We start from the raw sequence: 23,882 nt of genomic DNA, 5'->3' as shown, positions 1-23,882 counted from the left end.
TACATTTAACTACGAGCTCATCACTGCCACAGTCCTCTACCAAACAGTGCTGCTATATGGTCTTTTTTTGGGTACATGTGGGTGTGGAGTGAGAATTGAGAGTTATGAATCTTTAGCAAGAATTTCTTTATTCATTTGTTTTAATGTTTACAAAAGGCTCAGAAGAACCTGGTGCAATCTATGGCCGGAGACTCCACTTAATATACTTGAAATATACTCAACAATCATTCGATTATTCATACACATTAATTATATCTCAATATTACACTTGGGTAGGCAACGACCCAATTTAATGTAGTATAAGTAGAGAATACATACTTCTTCCTAACTCACCATTCTTTTCCTTGAATTCCTAAAACATTTGTACCTAAATATGTACTGGATTATTTGAGGGGAGGCGAATGTCACTACAGCATCAAAACATAGCACAAAATATCTGACTTAATTATAGCTAGTTATTTGATATATGGGTTACAGCTCTGTAGTCTTTTGGTCTCACCCTATATGCTATACAAAAGAAACTAATCATTAGTAATGGATAGGTCCCCAGATTTCAGCAAATTTCTACATTTTCAAATATAACTATATTCCATGTAATTTTCCCAATAACTAAAAATGTTGTTACCTCTTTAAATCTTTAAAGATTATATGAAACTTAAGACAGTAATTAAAATATATTCACCTGAGGACATTCTCAATATGGTTACAGGGGGTACTTTTTCTGGGCCTAAAATTAAATCGCAGATCCAAACCATCACCAACTTTTGTATTTGACACTTTATCCAAAACATAGTTTCTCTGGATAAGAACTCCAGCTTTCTCAGACATCTTTATTTTCTTTTAATTCCTATCACTAAAAGTAGTAGTTGGCATTTTTTTTTAGGACCATTTCCAAAAGGACACCGAGTTTTTAATTCCCTCCTGTCTCAGAAACTTTAAGAACAGAGCTATAGTGCCACACTAGACTGGACACTGGTGATGGGCTCAGCCCACTCACTGGGCTGGTGGCCTACACCCACAATGACAGGATGCATGATTAAAATTTGTGCCTCAGCAAAATTACAAGTTTGTCCTAGAGCTTTTTCCTGATCACCCGTTAATAACTAAAATCTCTAACAAATCTCTGAACACCAAGGCTCTCCTCTATTATACTCTCCACAGCACTCTCCACCTGAAATATACATTTCTCAAGACACTTAGGAGGAAAAAATTTGAACTCCTTCAGGCTCTGAAACAGCCTTACATCTATGTGTTTTGTTATTGTTTTTGTTAATCCCAAGGGCTTGTCTTCTGCAAATAAAGGCAGCAACTGGGGCTATCTACATGTAGTGGGCAACTACGAAGACGCTGCGACGAGCAGGAGGGCAACACCAGATACAAAAACGTCCCGTTGTTAGAGCTGCTTCCCTTCCTAACCCAGGTAAAAGTAGCAAATGCACTCAAGGTAAATGACCTGAACTGAAAATGAATCTGTCAGAAAGAAGCTGCCACAAAGCTGGTAAGCAAACAGTGCAAAATGAAACCACTGAAGTAATACACTGTGGGTCCATAGGGAACAAATATGCAGTTTAATCCTCTCTGTAGAGTACCATGGCCGCCATGCTGGTCTCCTACCACATCCTCTGCAAGACGATCTGGCAACAGCGAGGAGAAGCACAGAGCCAAGTTCGTTTCTAGGAGACTGGGTAGGAAGCCTGTGCCCTGCTGAGGGGTCTGTTCATTTACCTGCAGATAGAATATAGGGTATCTCCTCAGGGAGAAGAGAGAACAGAATGATGGTAGCTCCTCACAGATGTAGAGCCCTGGGTAACTCCCAGAAAGGGCAAAACAAGGCAATAATTAGGATGTCACGCCAGCACACACGCACACTCCTACCTCCTATCAAAAACATCAGTTGGCAACCTTATGACTATTAAGTCCTAATTGCTACTTCCAGATCAGCAACACGTGCGCTGAAAAAGTACCATGTCTTGCCTGCAAAACCAATCTATTTTAAACACGCTATCTAAAACTGCTCCCTATAGAGGTCATGGGGATGGTAATTACTGGCAGTTAAGCCTTTCCTACCTCTAAAAATAAAAGGATATAGTTCTAAGAAATAAATGACCCTTTTTTAGAGACTCAAAGATGCTTATTGCCATACTCAGACCATAAGTTTATTATTAATAATAATAACTATTAACTATTACTGAGCACAAATTATGTGCCAGGCATTATTCTCAAGGTTTTACATTTATTAAGGCATTTAATCTTCAGAATAACCCTATGAGTAGGTGCTGTTATTATCCCATTTTACACATGGGACACAGAGAGGCCAGGCTACTCAGCTGAGTAGAGCTTGTGATCAGACTCTGGCAGCCCTCTCCCAAACCTGGGCCCGGAGTCACTAGCTGGCGTCGACTCTACTTTTTTTCAGTTAAAAACCAAATGAAAAGTCTGTGTGTGCAAAGAATTGATAACTGAATAGAAAAAGATCAGGGTCGATGGTTGATACTCATCATGTTGTACAGTTCTGACCCTCATGGGATGCTGCCATTTTTGCACTAATATCACTCTCTTCTTTTCTGTTAATAGTACATTGACCCTTTAGTCACTGCCCGGTTTCCATCTCCTAATTCTCTTATAGATCTGGTTAAAAACACGATGTGCTTGCTTTATTCTGATTCTAAACTGAAGGATGAAATACTAAAGGTTTTTACTAAGAAAACTCAAGATTTGAATTTGAATGCTATCTCTGAAGTTTATTAGCTATGTAATGTTCGACCTCAGATTCCTCATCAGTAAATTGATATAATAATAGCACGAACCTCATGGGATTGGTTGTTGTATTAAATGAAAGCATATAAATGGCATCTAAGAGGCCCTTGATTAATTAAGGACATTATTATGACAAGTTCTAAAATATTCTTTGGGAAAAACAATGTTCATTATTTATTTCTTCTTGGATATTTATCATTTTGAATGTATACCTTAAATATTTCACTTATTTTTAATTATATTATTTAATTTTATCTTGAATATCATGTTTTTTAATTTTATTTTTAAAACTGGATAATTTATTTATCTTGAATATTTATGTATTATGATTTCTAATGCATTACTTATAAATTTAAAAAAATCCATCTGTTCCCATATTTCTTTTTAGAAAGAAAGCTGAAGACCCAAGATGTCTTTAAGGATGAAGAATTATCTCCCATATAACAAAATTTCATTTTAATTTGAAATCTACCAATTTAGAGTCTGGGGATTATGGACAGGGCTAGGCGGAAGGTCATCTTTAGTTATTATAAATAAGTAGCATAAACAAGGTTTCAAGAGACCATATCAATTATTTAAGAAGGAAAAAACCTGTTTTCAAATACGAAAGGAGCAATTTCTTATGTTGCAACAATTGATATGCTAATTATAAATAATTTATCCATCCCTTAGATTGCCTAAGGACATGAAAAGAATGACTCCATTTCATTAAACATTCTATAAAATTTAAATCTTTCACTTATTTAGACAAGTCTTCCTCCTAATTATCCCAAATTAGAGCAATTCTAGTTCTAGTTATATTTATTACACTGTCTAGTGGAACATTATGTACGTAGCAGGTCCCAACTGACAAAGGCCTAATTAGATGATCAATTTTTCTTGACTAGAACTACACAAGAACTCTGGTGGTCCTTAAGAAAAAAAATTCTTAATCATTCTATACTCAGATCTGAATTATTCTCGAGAAAACTTTAAAAGTGAATTTTGGATGACAGTTTGAGAACGAGATTCAAATTTTTGTCTGCTGTATTTCTTTCTAATTTAGAGTCACCTTTTTAGTATTCAGAATACTACCATCAGAGAACTATCCAGAAGATTAAGCAGAATCCATGGGTCACCTTCTCATAAGCCACCACACTTGTGCTTCCATCAAGATCACAATCCCAAATGAGATGTCCAGTTCTGGCTTCACTTCCACGTTATAACACAAGGAGAAAAGGGACCTCAATTTCCTTATTCCTCTTGATCCTGCCTGGCTAACTGCCAATCCTAGAAAAATCCGAATGTCTGGTCTTTCTACTTCTGCATTCAGATTAAAGAGCACTAGTTATGAAAATCACTCAATCAAATTAAATTAAATTTAATATTAAATGCCACCACAAATTCATGGTCTCCATCTTCAGCTGGGCTCTTCAAATTGCTCACCAATCCATCTACACATCCCTCTTCTTGTACCAATACAGCTATTTATCTGCCCATCGCTACTTCCGCCTCTCATAGCTGACAGTAACTATGTGCTTCAAGGAGGTGACAGACACTGTCAGTTTGAAGGTTCTGCACATTCTGGTCCGTTACCCTTATAAGCATATTTATATCTACTCTTCTACCAATTTCTTCTCAATCCTGATTCTCTAATGAGCCAGGATGATCTCTCTCTAATGGAAATCCCAGCACGTCACACCCCTGCTTAAAATTCTTCTGCGACTCATTATCTTCAGAAGAAAACTACAGCTCCTCAGCTTGACATTTAAGATCCTTCTAGATCTTGGCCTCTACTTTCTTTTGCCATCATCTCTCACCACTTCCAACTAGGCTCCAGAGGGGGAGAACTGCCTTTGTGACCCCCCCCTCTCCTCAGCCTGTCTCCTCTCAGCTCTTCTTCCCTGCCCGGCTGAAGGTTCTCTCTGAACCTGGCTGAGCCAACTCGGGGCTCACTGCACCTCTTCTGAAGTCCTTGCCAATCACCCTCGTTTCTGTTAGGCGCTCCTGCTGTACCCCAGCACCCCTTACTCAGTTCATCACAACCTGCATTACAGTTTCCCATATGATTCCAGGGAATTGAGAGATTCTTGGGAGCAAAAAATGATCTTAATTCTCTAAAGCAAGTTGAGGCCTTCACACAAGCAACCGATACCGGTCTGTTGAATGTGAGAGGAAGTGAGTGAGTAAATGAATGAATAAACTGAGAGGCTCATTGTCCTGGGTAAGTAATGCAAAATCAGTGGTTACCAAACCTAGCTGTACATCAGAATCACCTAGGGAGTTTTTAAAAACACGAAATTCTGGGCCTTTTCCCAAACCTACAAATCCAAATACTGAGGAATGAGGCCAAGAAGTGTATCTGCTTAACAAGCTCCTTGGATGATTCTGCAGAAGGAACCAAGTCAACCCTGGTCCACAGATGGTGTCTGGGAACCAGTCTACACAGAATGCTCCTATCCTGGCTGCCTCTGGGTGAGTACATCTACAATGCAAGGACAGTAACAACTCAATGTTGACACTGCCAAATGTACATGACAACTTCATGCCACACCTCTCATTACCCCCTGGTTAGGGCTTGTGACTTTTTATACATCCAGCATTTTGTTTTCGGCAGCACACTTCTCAATATATTCTGGGCTCTCAAGTCTGTTTTAAGCAACCTGAGGGCAAGGGCTCAAATCTTGACATCCCACAGTACTACCTCATAGCATATACTGCAAACAGGAACAACTTCGAATAATTAGAAGTTGACTTTACCTATACTGAAGTATGTCTCTCATTGGGGGAAAAATAAGAAAATGGTATTCAAATAAAAGCACGAGAACCTAAGAACCTTTTTGTTGTATTAGCTCTACCTTTACCTTTCACTTGTGCTTATTAACCAGGAGACTGTGGTCTTCTCATAAAGAGACTCCAATACTCATCACGTGTCCCTGCAGAGGACATGACCACACAGAGCTCACTCCAATTTCCTTCCAACTTCAGGGAGGAAAGGAGAGACAGAACGAGTGTTGATGAGAATGCGAAAAAAGTGGAACCCTGGCGAGAATGTAAAGAGGGGCAACTGCTGTGGAAAACAGCACGGTGGTTCCTCATAAAATCACCATGTAATCCAGCAAACGCACATCTCGGTATATGTCCAAAGGAACTGAAAGCAGTGACTGGGACAGATATTTGTAAATCTATGTTCATAGCAGCATTAGTCACCCAAGCCAAAACGTGTAAACAATCCAGGTGTCCATCAACAAATGAATGAATAAGCAAAATGTGGTATATACATATTGTGGAATATTAGCCTTAGAAAGGAAGGAAATTTTGACCTATGCTACAACATGAATGAACCATGAGGACATTATTCTAAGTTAAATAATCCAGTCACAAAAGAACAAGTATTCCATGACTCAACTTATACGAGGTACTAGAATAGTCAAATTCACAGAGACAGAGTAGAATGGTGGTGGCCAGGAGCTGAGAGGTGAGGGGAATGGGAAGTTAATGCTAACTACAACAGAGGTTCAGTTTTGCAAGACGAAAGGAGTTCTGTAGCTGGCTGGTGGCAATGGCTGCACGGCAGTGAGAACACACTTAATGCTGCTGAACTGTACACTTAAAAATAATTAAGATGGTAGATTTTATGTTATGTGCATCTTACCACAATGGGAAAAACAGGTAAAAAAAAAAAACTGACTAAAAATGAGCCTATAGAGTTCAATATAGGCTTGTACCTGAGGAGCAAACTATTCATCTTCTCAAAGCAGCAGGGCACAAAGAATTTATGAAAATTCTTCTAGTTCAAATAAATGTAATTTCCATACATTTAATTTGCTGCATACTATTAAACCCTTTTCTTTAAAGAAGTCACTTACTAATCAAATCTCTCCCAGACTGCCTTCCTGGCAGTAAGACGTTAAAACAATAATTGTGCAAATATTAAGAAATTCTAATCTTAGGAAATTGCATTCAAATGAATCTGACCTTTTTCATTCTGCGAGTTTATCTATTTTGGTGCTTTGATTCTAAAGTTAAAAATACAGAGAAATTACAAATCGCATTTTTTAATTTAAGAGCTGGCAACTTTGTGTTATATTTTAGTATTTTTATGTTTAGTATATATAGAGAATTTAAGTGTTCGCTAGTTACTAGCCACAAAACAGAGAGTTGATGAGATATAATTTTTAACTATTACAAAGTGCTTAAAAGCAATTTTTGTTTTTGTTTTTTTAAACATACTATATGTCATAAAGCTTTGTGACTGTTCTTAAATGTTCTAAAGAAGAGGAGTTTGCTTTATCTATATTACTTTAAATGTTATACACTATAAGGATTATGTGGGTGCTCGATTTTGCAAGTCCTCCTACTGGCAGAAGTACTAAATGAAGATTACGTTTTTCATATTATTCACACTCACTATGTTGCCATGGGTTACTGAATTCATCCTCCTTGACCATCGAAAAACTAGAAGAAACTGTTAAGGATTTTCTCAAACAGTGACCCTCCTATGAGGAATTGCAAGGACACATTTTTTCTTTTTCCCCCAAATTGAAGATTTCATAATACATATCTGGTGTACTCTAAACCAGTTAACTGATTTTATTGAAGCTATATAGTCCATACCCAATTTTAACGTGTAATGGCCTGCTGAAATGTGAAAGGGTTAAAGAATAATTAAAACCTGAAACTGGACAAAGGAAGTCCATAACTTAGGCCTAGTTTCTGGAACCCCTAACCACACTCTGTTAATCATGAAACTTGTAACAATGAGCTCATACGCTAACTGCCAATTTTAGCCTGTGTAACCCTGCTTGCTTGCGTGGCATGAAAAATAATCAATTGTATATAAGCTGAAAATTACTATTTGGCCATCGCCCATGGGAACACCGACTATTGTCCATGGGAACATAGGCGGTCACCCATAGGAACATAACATTCTGACACAAGCTTTCTGCTTCTGTACTTCCCGCTTGCACACCTGGCCAGTGGGTTGACAGGTAGTGAATAGGAGAAAGATGGACCTTTGTGTTTAAGACAGAATGAGGAATGGGATTTGGGGCTTAAAAACCTTGTATCTTGGCATTTCGTGGCTGCTCCTTTGCAAGGACAGCCGCCGGCTAATAAACTGTCTCCTGGTTAAGAGCACTCAAGTTGGGTCTGGTTATTCTGGACACAACAAACGATCTATACTTTTTTTTATCATATTCACAAAAACTCCTAGCTTATTAATTTCTTGATTACCTTGGACTTAATCCTATTTTACACCATTTAAACCCATATAACTCCTCCTTCTTTGTCCCCAGATCCCATCATTTTAAATTATTGTGTTGGGTACTGTCATATTCAATTACTTAGATCCTGGCCTATTGTTATGCTCAGAACAATGTTCAGTCTAAATCTTTACGACAACAGATGGCAAAAGTTAGACTGCAACTAAGTCCAATGTTTCTTCAGCAATTTTTCGTAACTAAAAAATTAAAGAGGAATACAAGAGAAAATGAGTCAGCAGAAGAAAATGGTTTACAATGAACGAAATTATGTTTATGTGAGGGGCTTCTTTCCATTCGAAGTTTCAAACTTTGTTGTCGGGAACCTTTGTGCCAAACAAGTTAAGCCCTAGGAATTGATTGTGCAACCCTAACTATCTCATCTCCTCCAAGAACCAAGGCTGTTCACAGCATGACTGACAGCTCCTGATAACACTGGGCCTATTGAGACAGTTCAGGAGCTCGTAAGAGTCATAGGAGAAACCCACTCAAAGGTGACTGGAAGAAAAGGGTAAGAAACAGCGGCAAGGAAATATTCCAGCAATAGCCCCCCACCCCAACCTCTAAATCCCCTGCCAGCTTTAGGAGACTCTTATTGTTCTTTGGGCAAGGCAAGGTAACTCTTAGAACTTCAGCTGATAGAGATTATTTTCAAATAACATACACAAATATTTGAGGTTGGACTTGTGAGAAATATGCAGGGAATTCGAAAATCTTTCTTCTTAGTACAATATAGACATCTCAAGTGGAGTCCCTAGTGGAAGCACAAGATGAACCCCTGGAGTAGAGAAAAAGAATTTAATATCTGCTTAAAAATTAGAAAGTAACTTTACTAATATTTAATATATAGCCTGATAGTTAAATGCACATGTGATTTAAAGCATGTGTATGTGTGAGTGCGTGTATAAAATCTGTTTTATTAACTGTGCCGCTTAAAATATTAATTAGCTGCCTCCAGGATTGTTCTGAGGGCTGACTGAAGTCATCTTATGCATTGGCTGGTACCAAGTACATGCTCAGTAAATAATGGCTCCCAGCCTTGGAGGAAAGGGAACTGAGGGTTAAAAGGCTCCTTCTTAATAGCTATATTTCAGGAGCACACGGGAACTCTGTTATCTTGTTAGGAAGCACATTCTCAGACAGAGAGGAAACCTGTGCTTATGTCCCAGGCCCTTTGACCTCTGGCTTCCCATCACCAAGCTGAGCAGAACCCTTGCAGGGCCTGACTACATAACAAACACTGCGTAACCACTAACCTCACATCTCACGAGTCCACAGCAACAACCCCAGCCCAATGACACATTACAGGGCTGAAGAAGAGAGAACATGCTTTCACACCTCTGTCTACGTTTGACAGTGAAAACTTCCATTTCTGGCTCTTAAGATCAGGATGGTATACCACCACCTATTATGCCTTTGGCATCTGAAACAAACGTTCTTTGAAATTCTCCACTTGTTTAAATCACCCACACCAAGCAGGGTACAACACGGGGGAAAACAAGACCTGCAGTCTCCAAAAGTTATATCATAATCAACAAAAGCCAGTGCTTTTGTTGTATTTTGGAATGATAATTAGAGGAGGCTTTTGAAGTTCAATTATTGGCTATAACAATGTAAAGCAAGCTACTCAATACCCTTTAGGTATTCTTTAAGTACTTTTCCCTTGACTTTAATGAAGGAACACTGAGGAGGGGGTGAAGTGTTGAAAATGAATAGGTGAAATGGAAACTCAGAGGTGGACACAGGAAAAGTGGGAAGCTTCCGGTTCCCAGATCCTTCCTGGCCATGGTCCCCATTTCTGCTTGGAAAGTGAGGTGAGACAGAGGTGGTAGCAGCTTTGAAAGCTGCGGAGGACGGAAACCCTTTCTCCTCCCCCAGCTCAGGCTGTTGTCCCAGAGCCCCAAGTCCTGTTGCCAAACCACCTGCTCTTGGGAAAGCTGCTGAAATAGTAACATGTGAAAAGTAGACCCCTCTATCTCCTACCCAACCCAAGGGACAGTCTGACCTGAGATGCCATAGGACCATCACTACAAAGGAGGAAAATGCACTTGGTTTGAGGAGGGGTCGTTGGGCTTTATAGACAGACCTTGGTCTCACAGCTTTGCTTTCTCATGCTGCGTGTCAGTGACAGCGTTTTTACTGTGCTCACGAAAATACACAAACACACAGCTCAACCCTCGGCTCCATAGAGTTTTTTTTTTTCTTTTACCTTCAACTGAAATGTCAATATAAGAATCTCAGATTAAACTGTGTCTGATTATACAGAGCACCATTTTCCTGATTTTAGGTGAAGCCAAGTTCTCTTAGATTTATATCTCACAGGAATATTGAATTCACAGCGATTCTCTACCATTTTTCCTAAGATAGAAATTCAAGGACAAGCAAGCCCACTTAAGTAAATTAATAATTCTGTAGCTTTCTTAGAAGATCTCATACCTAAATCAACAAGGAATGGAATATTTAATTTCTGACTAAATGAGTACCGAGACTTTACTTGTTTTTAACTCTACCTGACCTGGACAACTTGGCTGTTCTGACTTTACTTGTTTTTAACTGTACCTGACCTGGACAACTTGGCTGTTGTCTTCCTTCTTCTGCATCCTCAAATGTAAAATACTTAGGAATGAGTCAATCCTGCAGTTATGTCCCGAAATAAATAATAATAACAAACACTAAGTTCTTACTGAGTGACAGGCACCATGCTATTTTGCATGCATTTGCTCATTTAGCCCACATAACAACTATAAGCAAAATATAATGTTATCCTCATTTTACAGACAAGAAATAGGATAGAATGATCATATGAAATGCCAAGATATCACAGTCAGCAAGTGGGTACCAAGACATCAATGTACGATCGTCTGCCTTCAAGCCCTAAGTCACAATGCTCTATTGCTATATTAAGGCACTTAAGAACCTGAGACTGAAGCCACCATTACAAATGTAGAAAAACCCATCGGATTCCATGACCATTCTCACTGTTCGACTCTTTCAGAAATGTTCACTCTGTGACTAAACAGAAATTTTAAAAGCATTTTTTAAAGTTTATGAACAGCTGTCCAACATCTTCATTATAAATAACCAATTAGCAAGTATGGGGGAAAATGTCTAAATACTCCTTTCCATTATTTTAAAACCAATCAAAATGAAAATTGAAATGATTTCAGTAGGTTAACAGGAAGCCCCACTATAATTATAAGCTCTAACAACTAATCTGAAGTGATTAATCTTAGAATTTTGGTGGATCCCAAAACGCTATCTATTGTTTTATAATTTCACCAAAGATCCATGCTGGAATTTTTTAAATACTAAGACAGAAGCTTATATATGTACAAGTCTGTGTATATCTAAACTGCTCCAGTTCACTTCTTTGGCCCAGTGTGCATGGATCAAGATTACTGATCAGCCACAATTATCCTGGAGGCCTCTTATCATCAACCCCCAGGGCACCAACTCTGAATATGGTTAAAGAAAGAAATGAAACACAGAAGTCCAACCGATATTTCACGGATACTATCGGGAATGTCAGCAAGACAACAGGTCCCCACAGTTACACGTTTAAGGCACTACATCCCTAGTACACAAGTGGCACTTGCTAGAACAAAACCAAGTGGGACCTGAGCCATGTTCTCAAAGAGCTTCCAGTCTAGAGGCAGGACCGGACAAGATAATGAAGACCCACGTGTAAACTATCTCAGAGATGGACAAAGGGTGCTGTGGGACCACAGGGAAGGAGCCGTTCAGTCTCCCCGACAGACCAAAGTGGCTTCCTCAAGAGCTAACCAGTCAGCTGAGTTTCCACACCAGGAGGCGGCTGGACACAAAGGAGAGGGAAACTGGGCATCCTGCAGAGGGAGGAACAAAGGGCTCTGGAAGCTCGCTGCGAAGTGGAAGAGACATGGTCGTGAAGCAAAATGCAACTGCATTTCCTGTGCAGCTCACGTGCAATTTACTCCTCATTCACTCTGAAGGGATGACCACTGAGAACCTGTTACGATTTTATTTATGTCCTTTGGGATTCTTAGTCATATGTGACAGACACTAATGCTGGCTCTTTTAATAATACTAATGACAAGTGATACAAATATAATGCTTCCTATGTGTCAAGCTTTTTTCTAAGTGCTTTATATATATTAATGCATATAATTCACCCACAATCTAAAGAGTATGTATCATTATTATTCCCATTTCACAGATAAGGAAACTGGAGCCCTGACAAAATAGGTTATAGGTCCAAGCTTACCCAGCTAGTGATGGAAAAGCTGTATTATGAAGCCATCTGACCTGAGTCTCTGCTCTGATTCACTATGCTACATGGCCTCTCAGGAAAAGGACTTACTGAAAAGTATAAGTAACTCAGAGGATTGCTGGGAGGCTTGGAGACCCAGGCTTGGAATTCTGCAGGCAGAGTCGCTTCAGTGAGGACTCCTCGGCAGCCACCAAAAAGCACGAACACCGCAGCTGGCACCATCAACACTGCCACACGGGACACCACCTACCGGCTGCCCCCACTGCCTCTGGAATGCCACCTTCCTGCAACATCACCGTCACCTCAGGGAATATGGCTCACAGCCCCACTACCGTGCCCTACAAGCTCCAGACTCAAAATCTAGAAGGGAGTGTGTAACTGGTAAGACCTAGGTCACACGTACACGCCCATACTGTCAGGTGGCCCAAAAAGCAATTCCCTGGCAAATTCGGCATCTACATAAAAAAATGAGGTTTCTGCCTCCCATCAGAGTTCATAAGGTGGGTGTATTCATTCCCCAGGGCTGCTGAATCAAAGTACCACATCTAGGTGGCTTAAAACAAGAGAAATTTATTCTCTCAGTCTGGAGGCTGGAAGTCAGAAGCAGGAGTGTCTCCCTCTGGAGAATCTGTTCCCTGCCTCTCTCCCAGCTTCTGGTAGCTGCATGCAACCCCTGGTCTTCCTTAGTTTATAGACCTGTCACTAAATCTCTGCCTCCATCTTGCATCTGTGTCTCTTCTTCTTATAAAGACACCAGTCATATTGGATTCAGGGGCCACCCCATTCCAGAGTAATCACATCTTAATTTCATCTGCAAAGAACCTACCTCCAAAAAAAGGTTATATTTACAGGTACCAGAAGTTAGGACTTGAACATATCTTTTTGGAGGACATAGTCAACCCATGTCAGTGGGAAATTAGACATAGGAAGGAGGTTCAGATGATGGGCAGCCAAAAAAATGACAGCTATCCAATGTGCCTCAATCGCTATGCGGGCCTTCATTTCATCTAACAATGAAGTGATTTCAAAGCAAACCCTGGATATGCCGAAAGCAATAAAGGTCTAATAGTTTTCTTAGGGGAATCCGCCAGACAGGAATTTGCAGTCGGGGTGCAATGGGGGTGTTAATTGCAAAGGTAGATGGTGCCTCCCTCTGAAACCACGCCCATCAGAAGGACAGCACCTTCTCCCCCTCATGCCCAACAGGCATCTTTCAAACAGCTCTCTTTTATCTTCAAAAAGAGAAAACTTGGCCTGGGGGGGGTCTATCATGGATTTAAGTAGAAAGATAAATGGAGATTTTAACTGTGTGTATGAGTTACCTAAGCCATAATTTTTCAACTAAATAGGTATATGACAGATGTTTTAAATATACATTATTTACATAGCTGGTCTAGTCTTTTGTGCTGCTACTTATATAGCTCTAACTCTTTTCAAACCTGACTACAGATATTAAAAACATATCCTTTTTATCAATAACACAATAGCTTCTGAATAAATGCAAACACTAATAAAACAAATCCAAGAATTAAAAAGCACTTTACTTTTAGAAACAGGAGAGCAGATGATCTCCAAGCAATCTTAACCTTGATTGTTGGGTTTTCAGAAACCCAAGTAGGACTCAAAGTTAAGGGAATCCAACCGACCCTCCATCTGCTGGAAATAAAAATAAGTCAGTCATCTGCTCCCCTCTAAGAAGTGGAACGTAAAGTATAAAAAAATAAGCTATTCTCATATTCCCAACTAAGATTGCTAAGTGGATGACCTCTAAACTATATCTCTAAGCTTCACTGCTCACTTTTGTGCCTAGAGGATCCCTCTGCTTGGACAACCAACCTGTATGTCAAAATGGAACTCGTCAGGCTCCTTTTCCTCCAGCTTCCTGGTCATTTTATTGCATCCTTCTAGCAAAAATCTCTGATGCATCTTTTATTTTCTTTCACCTCTTAAATCCAGTCAGTTGCAAGGAATAGTCAATTCCTTTGTTCTCCGAGATTCTCCTTCCCTCTTCACTCTCCTCCCTCCTTCCTTGGCTGATAGAGATTTTCCACTATGTGGCAGGAGTACCATTCAGGTGCATGAGGTCATTTTAGGTGGTGCCTGGTTGAATTTTTTTTTTTTAAACTGAAAGAGTAAAATGCTAATTTTAATAGGATTAGAAAATATAATTATCAAATGAAACCCATAATGTCATGTAACAGATAAACTCATCTTTTTAATTCATTGAAATAAAAATAGGTCAAGTGAAAGAAAAATATGAAGTAAATAACAGCACATAACAGTACAGGTGGTACATGGACATGGTTAAGAAAACCTTGAGGAAGTATGCTAACACCTAGCAGTGCTGGGAAACGCCGCTCTGTGGGGGCCCCTCATCACCTGCTGCCTGATCACCACACCACCCCCTCACCACCTCTCCTGGCCTTGAGACTCGCATCTTCCATCTACCCTGCAAACCACCACTGGACACCTCTTCCAAAAATGCTCCTTTCATTATTTATCTCTCAAACTCTCAAATCTATTGCCTATCTCCTAAACTCTGAATTCCACCTGTATTTCAAGATCCTACCTGGCCTAGCTACGCATTATTTCTAGTTACATCTCAAAGTTCCAGCAGGACTAATTTCACACAGACGGTTTCACTTCCAGCTTCATGCACGGGTTCGTACTGCTTCCACAACCTCCCCCAATCCTTCTCCTTCTCTGTCTCTTCAAATCCTCCTGAGTCCTTCAAGACACAAGCAAGTCCTCCCTCCAGGCAGCCTTTCTAATTGACATGCTTCTCTTCTCTGAAGTCCTACTTCACTTCTACCAACCACATCAACCACCTCACTTGACTCGATTTGATGTTATTATTTACTGCTTTCCAATGGTCAACTGTTGAGACCATATATATATATATATATATATGTAGTTTTTTTTTTTCCATTAAAGATACACACACACATACACACACACATCTTCCATAGTTATTAAAGGATGACTCATATTAGGAGTTCAAAACAGGTCTTCATCTAACTTTTTAAGAAAAGCTATATTTTATTCACGCATCTAATAAACATTTACCGAGTACCTGATATATGCCAAACTCTATAGTTACTGGCAAAATAGAAATGTGAATAAAACACAAACTGCCATTGAGGAACTTGTCAGCTACTACATGAGACACACATGTAAATTCCTGTTGCCACACAATGTGACCATAGTGCCACAACACAAGTACCCACCTAATATCATGTGAGTGATTCACTCTAGAAAGGATCTAGAGGAAGACTTAAAGAGAAGGGATGTGTGAGCTGGTTCTGGAAGTTAAGAGTCCCCAGAGCCTAGGGCACAGGGTGGTAGGGACAGAACAGAACAGGTGGTGAAAAGCGGGAGATCATGCCATAGAAAGCCTTGGTCTAAGGGCGTCATCCATGGGCAATAGAGAAGGGAAGTAAAAGGACAAGCTTTGCTTTAGGAGAGATTAAAAAACAAAAACAAAGAAAACCTCTGGGGACACATGGAGGGTGAACTGGACGAGAAGAGAGGTCACACTAGAAGATATGGTTATCAGAACAGAAGATTTAAACAACAGAGACGAAGAGGCAGGGGCAGATTTTAGAAATATTTAGGAAGTAGAAATCAATAAGATTTTCTGACCAACTGATTATGCATTCTGATGTCAAATAAAAGTAGTCTAGGGATTAACTACTTAAGGAAAAGTTTATTACTTACTTTAAAAATTACCCATGTCATCTCTTTCTTATGTTATTGTGGCTAAGGTTAATTTCAATTTGACCATAGTCTATATTCTTACGAACTACAAGAACTTCTACTGTACACCTTATAGATTAGGTATCGCACAGTTTCTGTGACTGGTGTACAAAAGCCTGTCCTAAATTCAAGCGTCCACATATTATCCCACCAGCAAGGGTCTAACCAATTGTGTTTTGCTCCTCAGTTGTATCTGCACTCAGCATAAGCAATCTTGTACCAAAGAATATACCACTGTCTGAACTGTCCTGATTCTCTGGAGTACAAGGAATTTAAGTCAGAATTGCTCTGGAGGTGTAAAAATGCTAAGAGTTTTAGACAATATACTCATATTCCTTTTTTCAAATAAAAACGTTCACAAGAGTGTAAAAGATATTGAAATACCAAGAGAGGTGACCTTTGGTAAGCACATTCACCTTCTCCTGGGAAATAAAGAATAAAGTCATTCACCACCAAGTGTAATATTCCTCACCTCCACTTGCCTGGTGAAAGGAATCAACACAGGTAGTTTCAAATTAAAACACAGTTGGAGCAGCTAGGCTGAAAATGGATCTCTGCAAAGAGGGAGAAGAAGGCCACGGGACGCCGTTTATTAAAACTTGCAATGATCATAACTAGCCAGGTATTCATCTGTCGTCTCCCCATCCCCATCACTCTGGTCACCAGGACAAGCCCTAAGATGCAGACATTTAATGTAACGTTTGGGGATGACAGAAAATAGGATTCGCTTGCAAAATGAGCACATGACTCCAATAAGGAGAAAGGGCAAAGGTCATTTCTAACGATTTCTGTATAAGTGCTCGGATATCCTGCGCTCGCTCATTACAGAGCCACTGCGGACCCCAGTTCTGTAATGGAAATGTGGACTAGGAGGACCTATTACAGATGGGACGGAGGTCATGTTACTCGCCAGGGACATAGCTGGCTTGTGGCAGGCCCAGATTAGAACCTTGAGTGTCCATTCTCTGCTCCCAGAAAACTCTCGACGGCTCTTAAAACAACGGAACATAACGAACTGGGACACGTCCAACTGTGTCCCAGAATTAGCTTCTATAAAACAAAAACTAGTAAACTAATCAAGGTAGGTGTGCTGGCCAGTTCTCCCTACTGATTATATTAGTTAGATCGGCAGACAAAACTGATTTAAATTTTCTCAAGATGTCAAATTGGGGGCTTTTGTTTTATCTTTTTTTTTCAAATCCTTTAAAGCCATATTATTAAAAATGTTTGCTTCTCTGTTCATTAAAGTGACAAATATCACACTAAAGGTACCATGACTTTGGGGGTGTCTCATTCATAAGCAACACCTTTCATAAACATGCTCTGTGGAACCTTCATAGTGGAAAAATTACTTTCCAATCTTGATCAATAGAATGCCCAAATTTGGTGGCACTACATGTGAAATATAAAGGAGCACCCATCCTCAGGGCAGGGGAAGAGGCAAGTGAAGAAAATTAAAAGTTAGTAGCATCATTTGTACAAAGAGGTCATAGTTCATACAGTTCTAACTGAAAAGGCTCTGATAGCTTCATCGACAAAAATTGGGGGCCTCGCAAGTCATTTCATGAAGGTTCATGAACATGTTTTCATGTAGAAAGCACTAAAGATTATACAGATATTTCCCTCTTTATGGGATGTTTTACTTTTATCTCTAGTTATTTAATATTATAATGTCTAGCTTTAGAAAATAGGGATGATCCCACACCCATTTGGTCTAACCCTTCTTTTCTTTCCTCAGATAATGCACACACATTTTATTATTCATCTTGATCTGAACAAAAGGCAAAGTTCCCCTGCTCCCTGCTTCTGCCCAGAAACTACCATTAGGAAATTAATATTCATCATGAGCAATGAACTCATCTCATGGCCTGTGAACTTGCTGGTTGCCAGGAAGCCTGTGAATTCTCAGGATTATTTTAGATTTGGTAGCATCAATTGGGGGCTTACACAGTCATAAAAGGCATGGTCTTCAAGATTTAAAGTTTCAGAATTCTCTGTCTTTTGCAGGATCTCTTTAAGTTTTAAATATGCCTATTCTAACCTTGATCTTAAGGGTAGCTTATCCTTAAGGTCTATGAAAAAGCCCAGACTAAACGTCAAAGCTATTGCTGTAAATCACATTTCAAACTGGTAATTACTTATTAGTGGAGCAAAGACTGTTGGAAAGTGTGCTGTCTCATTAGAAAGCTAGTATGGAATGCCTGCAATTCTGCCTTAATAAACAGAGTTAAACTTGAAGTACTCACTGTGTGATAGGTACGCCAGACCACAAGACAGCTATTAATAAAATTTTCAAGGATCTCTCCTTTCCTAAAGCCTTTAAAAAAAGTTTTTCCCCATAATTTTTACAAATAATTTTTTTTTGGAGGGAGAGTGATTTCTAAAAGTAATCTCAGCTGAAGTTATTCCGTTTAGTACATCTCTGAAGAGGCTTATCTTGTCCTTTGAACCCAACAACAAAAAGTTCTTTTTACTTAAAATAAAGTATATAATGCCAGTAGTTATTATGCCAAATGACTAGACAAACAGAAAGAAGAAATATGAAAAGCTCCATGTGTTTCTAAGCTGCTTCATTTTCTATTTCATTTTATGTAACAAAGGTTCTGCTTGTATCCAGAGTCACTAACTCGATACAAGTGGATATCCTTTACATTTAACAGGAAGAGAACTACATTAAATGATCTCAAAGTGTTTCAATGCACTTCCTATTCTAATCAACACTCATATTTGGAAAGGAGCCATGTTTGAAAAGGAAATTGATAACCTACCCCCACGCCTCCCCCAAAAGATGCATATGAGAAAGATTCCACCTAACTCTCCCAGTGTTCATTCCAGGTGTCTGAACATTTACTATTTCCTTCCCTCAGTACCAACCTCTTTATTACATGTATTGGCGGGCATTTAAAATAAAGAAATAACAGTCCTCTCTTCCTGGACAAAGCCATATTATATCTAATCCTGTAGCCCTATGAGAATCTAGCAAGCCACTTCGCTCTCAGGGGGCACTCCACAAAATACTGAAGAATACAGCTCTTCTTACCCTCCTCCCTTCTGGTTTTCTCAGTAGTAACCTAACATTAAACTTACATGGAAAACCAACAGCCTGAAACAGCTTATCCTTCAATATCACCATAAGACAAGCTTACCATTCATAGGTCAAGAAATGAAATAGAAAAGAGAATCAAATGAAATTAAAAGCTTCCTCAAGCCCTCAAAAATACCTTCCAGAACTGGCAATGGCAGAGAAATTCTTTAGCAGAGAATGAAAATGTGATCAAAATGAAGCCATGCCAAGACAGATAAAAACAGGCTCCATGGGAATGTGCCTGAAATCATTACAGTCTTGAAGGTCTGTTGAAGATTTTGTGGCCACCTGACCTCCTATAGCTTCACACTTGGTATCAGTACTGAAGAGGGGCAAAAAAGAGGGGAACTATTCAGTGTGGAATTGAGACATTCTAACCTTAAGCATACGAAACCTGGGATTATATGAACACTCCGAGCACACACGGGTTTATGTGTTTTGAGGTTAGATTTGGATTTAGGTGTCTTTCAAAATTTACTGTACAAGTCTGAAGAATATAGCAACCACAGCAGTGATCGACTTAAATTACTGAAATATAAACTGTAGTTGTCACTTCCTTTACAAATTTGGCTTTTCATGAAAGAGAAAATCAAAGGAGCCTTATTGCCAAAATAGTACAACACCCTTATGTCGCCAGATTTTGCAATAAAAAAAGATGGTTATTTTATTTAGGTTTTATATTCATGGAAATGTGGTCACAAGACATTTTTAAAGCATGAGACACCGGCTTCAGTTTTTTAAAACTTGCTGTTTTAGGAGAAAGATAGTAGTGCTAGACTGTAAGTACCAACTGCAAGCTTAAAGCAATCTTCCCAGTTAAGACAGGACTTAGAATGATTTGGTATAGTATGTGTTCTCACATATAATCTCAGTTCTTCTATTATACTGTGTTTAGAAGAAAATTCTTTCAGGATGCAAACAAACAAAAATTGATGTCTTACACATGATTACATACAAGTGGTCAACAATCAGGAAGGAGAAACCAAGAAAAGCGTGCCAGCCTTTTTCTCCTTCAGCATTTCCTCCAGGATTTTATCCCTGGGTTCCCAAGTTACACACCACAGCCATCCCGTTCTATTTCCAAGGGGAACTGGCTCCTTCGGAAATGCTTGGAATCTCACTGCATTTTGAGATGAAGCCCTCGTTTCCATTGACCGTTTTGTTTGTCCTTCCTGTCTGACATGCAAAATATACGATACAGCCTCCATTCTTTCCATACAACCTAATTCAGAGCAACATATGTTAAATCCACACCGAATCGTGGGAGCGTTCAATCCGCATACACACCATTACCCCACAGGATGCATTCACTGAGCTCCAGCAGAGTTCTCTGCGTACAAATCGGACAAGTCGGGGAGATGCATGCGGAGCTCTTCCCTGACTCAAACCATCTAGAACTGTTCATAGAACCTGTTCCCTTTTCAGAAAAGGGGGCTGTTTAAATGCCCACTGGGATAACTGGCCACAATGCAGGCGCCAGCAAGCCCTGTACTGCAGGCAACATTGGACGCAGGCTCTCCCTCAAGGAAGCTGCTTCGCGGAGCTTGCAGTCATTTATCTCCCTGCAGCCCAAATGCCCGGCACGTCCCCCTCCCTTATTTTACCTAACTAATAGCTCTCAAACCCCATATTGAGAGGGCCTGCTGTGGATCTTGCGGAGGTACAAAATGGTGGATGTGAGCTAATTTTTTCCTGCTTTTCCCATAACTTATCGCATCCATCAGCGCCCGGCCTCCCTTGCCAGCACCCCGGCAGCGGCGCAGCGTGCACGCCCCGCGGCCCCGGCTCCGAGGCAGCAACGCGGTTACCAACCTGATGTCATATAGCCCCGTGAAGCCTGGGGCGCGAAGGCCGCGGGGAAGCGCTTGTGCAGGCGGTAGTCCTTCTCGCTGCGGGACCTCATGCGGTCCGAGGCCCGGTCCGAGAAATCCGAGCTAGGCCAGGCTCGCCGCAAGGTTGTGCTCCGGGTCTTCTTCATGGTGAGGAGGGCGACCTGCTGCCCCGATCCTGGGGCCTCAGCGCCGGGGCGCAGCGCGCGGCTTCATCCGTCTACGGCGGGCACGACCCGGGCTGACTCTGCACACATTTTCCCAGCCCCTCCTCGTCGGCGTCTACACAGCCAGCGGCGGGTCCGGCCCTCCCCACGCCCCCACACACCCCCACGGCGAAGGCTCCGATTTTACACACGTCCCACAATGCATTACACTTCATTTGCAATCCGCCCAGCTTATAGCTTCCAGATTCCTGGGGGGGAAAGGCACGTTAGGAGGCTCCCCGGCCAGGAGGAGGCGAGGAGGGGCGGGCGGGGTGGGGGCGCCGAGACTTGCAGCGTGAAAGCAATGGGAGCGCAGACAATGGCCCAATTCAGCGCAGGAGTGCTTAGCCAACTGTGAGCCCCGGCACAAAAGACCCAAACAAATGAGGGAGCCGAGGCCTGCAGGGCTGACCCGGGATCGGGCGCCCGGGAAGCCGCAGGGGCGGCGGCAGACCCTCCGCTCCAGGCGGCTCAGCGCGAGGCGCAGCGATGACAGTGTCCAAGTCGTGTCCCCCTGGACCGACCAGCCGCACGGCCCGCAGTCCCAGGCATAGGCGGGTTCTGCCTCCCCTGCAGTCCTTGGGAGGCAGTCTTCATTACAGAGGTTCAAATGGGGGACGCGTGTGCACAGGGATCTGAGCAGGCTCTACAGACAGCAGCTGCCCCGGGCTGGCTCTGCCGAATCCAGGAAGAGCGGGAGGAGTCCTCGTGGCTGCAGCGTCTCGTCACTCTCGCTCCTTCCGAGGCTCAGGGTGGTGTGCGTGCCTGCGCGCGTGTGTGTGTGTGCGCGCGCGTGTGTGTGTGCGCCCCGACACGCATGTGCCCCCTACACATGCATGTTCCTACTTACTGGCCAAGGCGGCGGTGGGAGCCATGGCTGCCAAGGATGCGGCGCCTGACGATCAACACCCGCACGGTGGCACCGCAGCTCTGTCGCCAGCAAGCAGAATGGCTACTGAATGAAGGGCAGGAAGCAGGGCAGCCTCTCAGTCTCATGCTAATCACCAAGCAGCCTTTAAGTTAGAGCACCGATCCCATCAGGCTTCTCATTTTCCTGTGAAACGCTCTGAGGTGGCGCTGAGACCTTGGCCCGTGACTCCGGCCTGGAGCTAGCGCTCGGATATTTACATATTTTTAGGATGGTCCCTCCCCCTCAATGAAAAGGAGAGAAACTCCTCCGTGGAAACAGGGAGATCTTCGATGCCTTGCTCTCCCACCTGCATCAACCCCGAAGTCGGCTAGAGTCGGCACCACCGGGGGATCCTCCGACAGCCGCAAACACCCGGGCACCTGGTCTACGCAGCCTGGAAAACGCAGTGGAAGTGGCCTTGTCTCTTCCTCTCGTTGAACCCTGTGGTAAGAGTCACTACCAGCCCGGCTAACCTGCATTCAGGTCCGCAGCTCCTGTACACAGCGCGGCTCTGCACAGCTCTTTCTGGTCCAACAACCAATCGCTAAAGGACAACAATGCGCGCTACGCGGGAGGGGAGGAGGGGGCGCTGCGCCGCCCCCGCGGAGGCGCGGGCCCGGGACGCAGGCCTGGGACCCGGAGGTCACACGAGTTAAAGGCGCACCGCCACATTGCTGCGAACCCCAGAGATGCTGCACTGCTACCGGCTCTTCAAAAATGCTTATCTCCTCATTTAGGTTTCCAAAAATGCTTTGGTGTTATAAACAACAAAAATAAACCTGGCTTTTCTTTTTCGGCATTGTACTTTATTTTACATTTTTGTGCTTTTTTTCATGTATGACGATGCAACGTTAAAAAAAAAAAAATTTTTTTTTATACCGTTGTTTCATACTCTCAGGTGCCATGGTGCAGAGACAAGGATTCGAAATGTATGGGGCTATGATCTTATCAAGCTGATACTGCAAAAGAAAAACAAAAACAACCAAAAAAACAGAGGGTTCTAAATGGTTAAGATTCAGTTCCAGAACAATTCGGTACTATTCCAAGGCCTGAATTCATTGGGGCGGAGGCGGGGGACGGGAGGTTTTTCGGAAACCGTGCAGAGGGGGGCAGGTTTTAAGCCACAGCAGCACAGAATCCAGAACTTGAGGTTCCCATTCAATATATCAAGGCTGCCCTCTGTAACCTGAGGCTAGTGTAACTAATCTATCTCTTGGGATACCCTGAGGTATAAAAACAAACAAATAAAAATCACTAAGTATTATATGGAACTTATATTTACACTAATCAAAATTTATTACTGACTGTAAACCAATTAGCTAATAAACAATCAGTGAGTCTAAGTTAAGTCCGTCCAAAAGGCACATTTCGTCAAAATGTCTTCCTCACTGTAAATGACTACTAAGAACAGAAAGATTACAGCTTTAGTAGCTATAGAAGACTAAATGAATAAAGAAACAAAGGTAATAAAAAAAATTGTGTTAATGAATATATAAGATACTGACATTTAGATATCTCGATTCAATTCGAAAAACAGTCAGTACCTCCCATGAGCCAAAAGCGGTTCTGTGAATGATTACAGTAGTTATGACTGAAGGCTAATGGTGATTGCTGTGGCAACTGTGATATTTATTCATTTAGCACATAATTATTGACTGTCTAGTATATGCCAGCACTGGGATGGGTGCTGGGCAAACAGAACATCACATGGCCCCAATGCAGCTTATGGTCTAAGTAGTAAGCAAATAAATGCGCAAACTGTGCTATGTTCTACAAAGAAGAATAATATCTCTGAAAAAATGAGTTAATCTGAGACCTACAGGACAAGGAGTCATACAAGCAAAGACTGG

General features: G+C 41.5%; 1 protein-coding gene across 6 annotated transcripts in view; it reads right to left on the bottom strand.

The window, feature by feature from the left end:
* The window catches only part of STOX2 (storkhead box 2), a 195,298-nt gene that overhangs the window by 75,638 nt on the left and 95,778 nt on the right, over positions 1-23,882 (bottom strand). The window contains exon 1 of one of the 6 annotated variants that reach the window (XM_039882625.1): positions 20,900-23,276. The exons of the other annotated variants lie outside the window; for them this stretch is intronic. Coding sequence (XP_039738559.1) covers positions 20,900-21,065 — 166 coding nt within the window. The 5' untranslated portion in view covers positions 21,066-23,276. Of the gene's footprint in view, positions 1-20,899; positions 23,277-23,882 lie in introns of those variants that run through there. 6 annotated transcript variants of the gene reach the window in all.

This window comes from Pteropus medius, unplaced genomic scaffold, assembly GCF_902729225.1.
Source record: "Pteropus medius unplaced genomic scaffold, Ma_sr-lr_union100, whole genome shotgun sequence".
Classification (NCBI taxonomy): domain Eukaryota; kingdom Metazoa; phylum Chordata; class Mammalia; order Chiroptera; family Pteropodidae; genus Pteropus; species Pteropus medius.
Note: the sequence above shows the minus strand (reverse complement) of the source record. Positions and strands in the feature narration are given on the sequence as shown.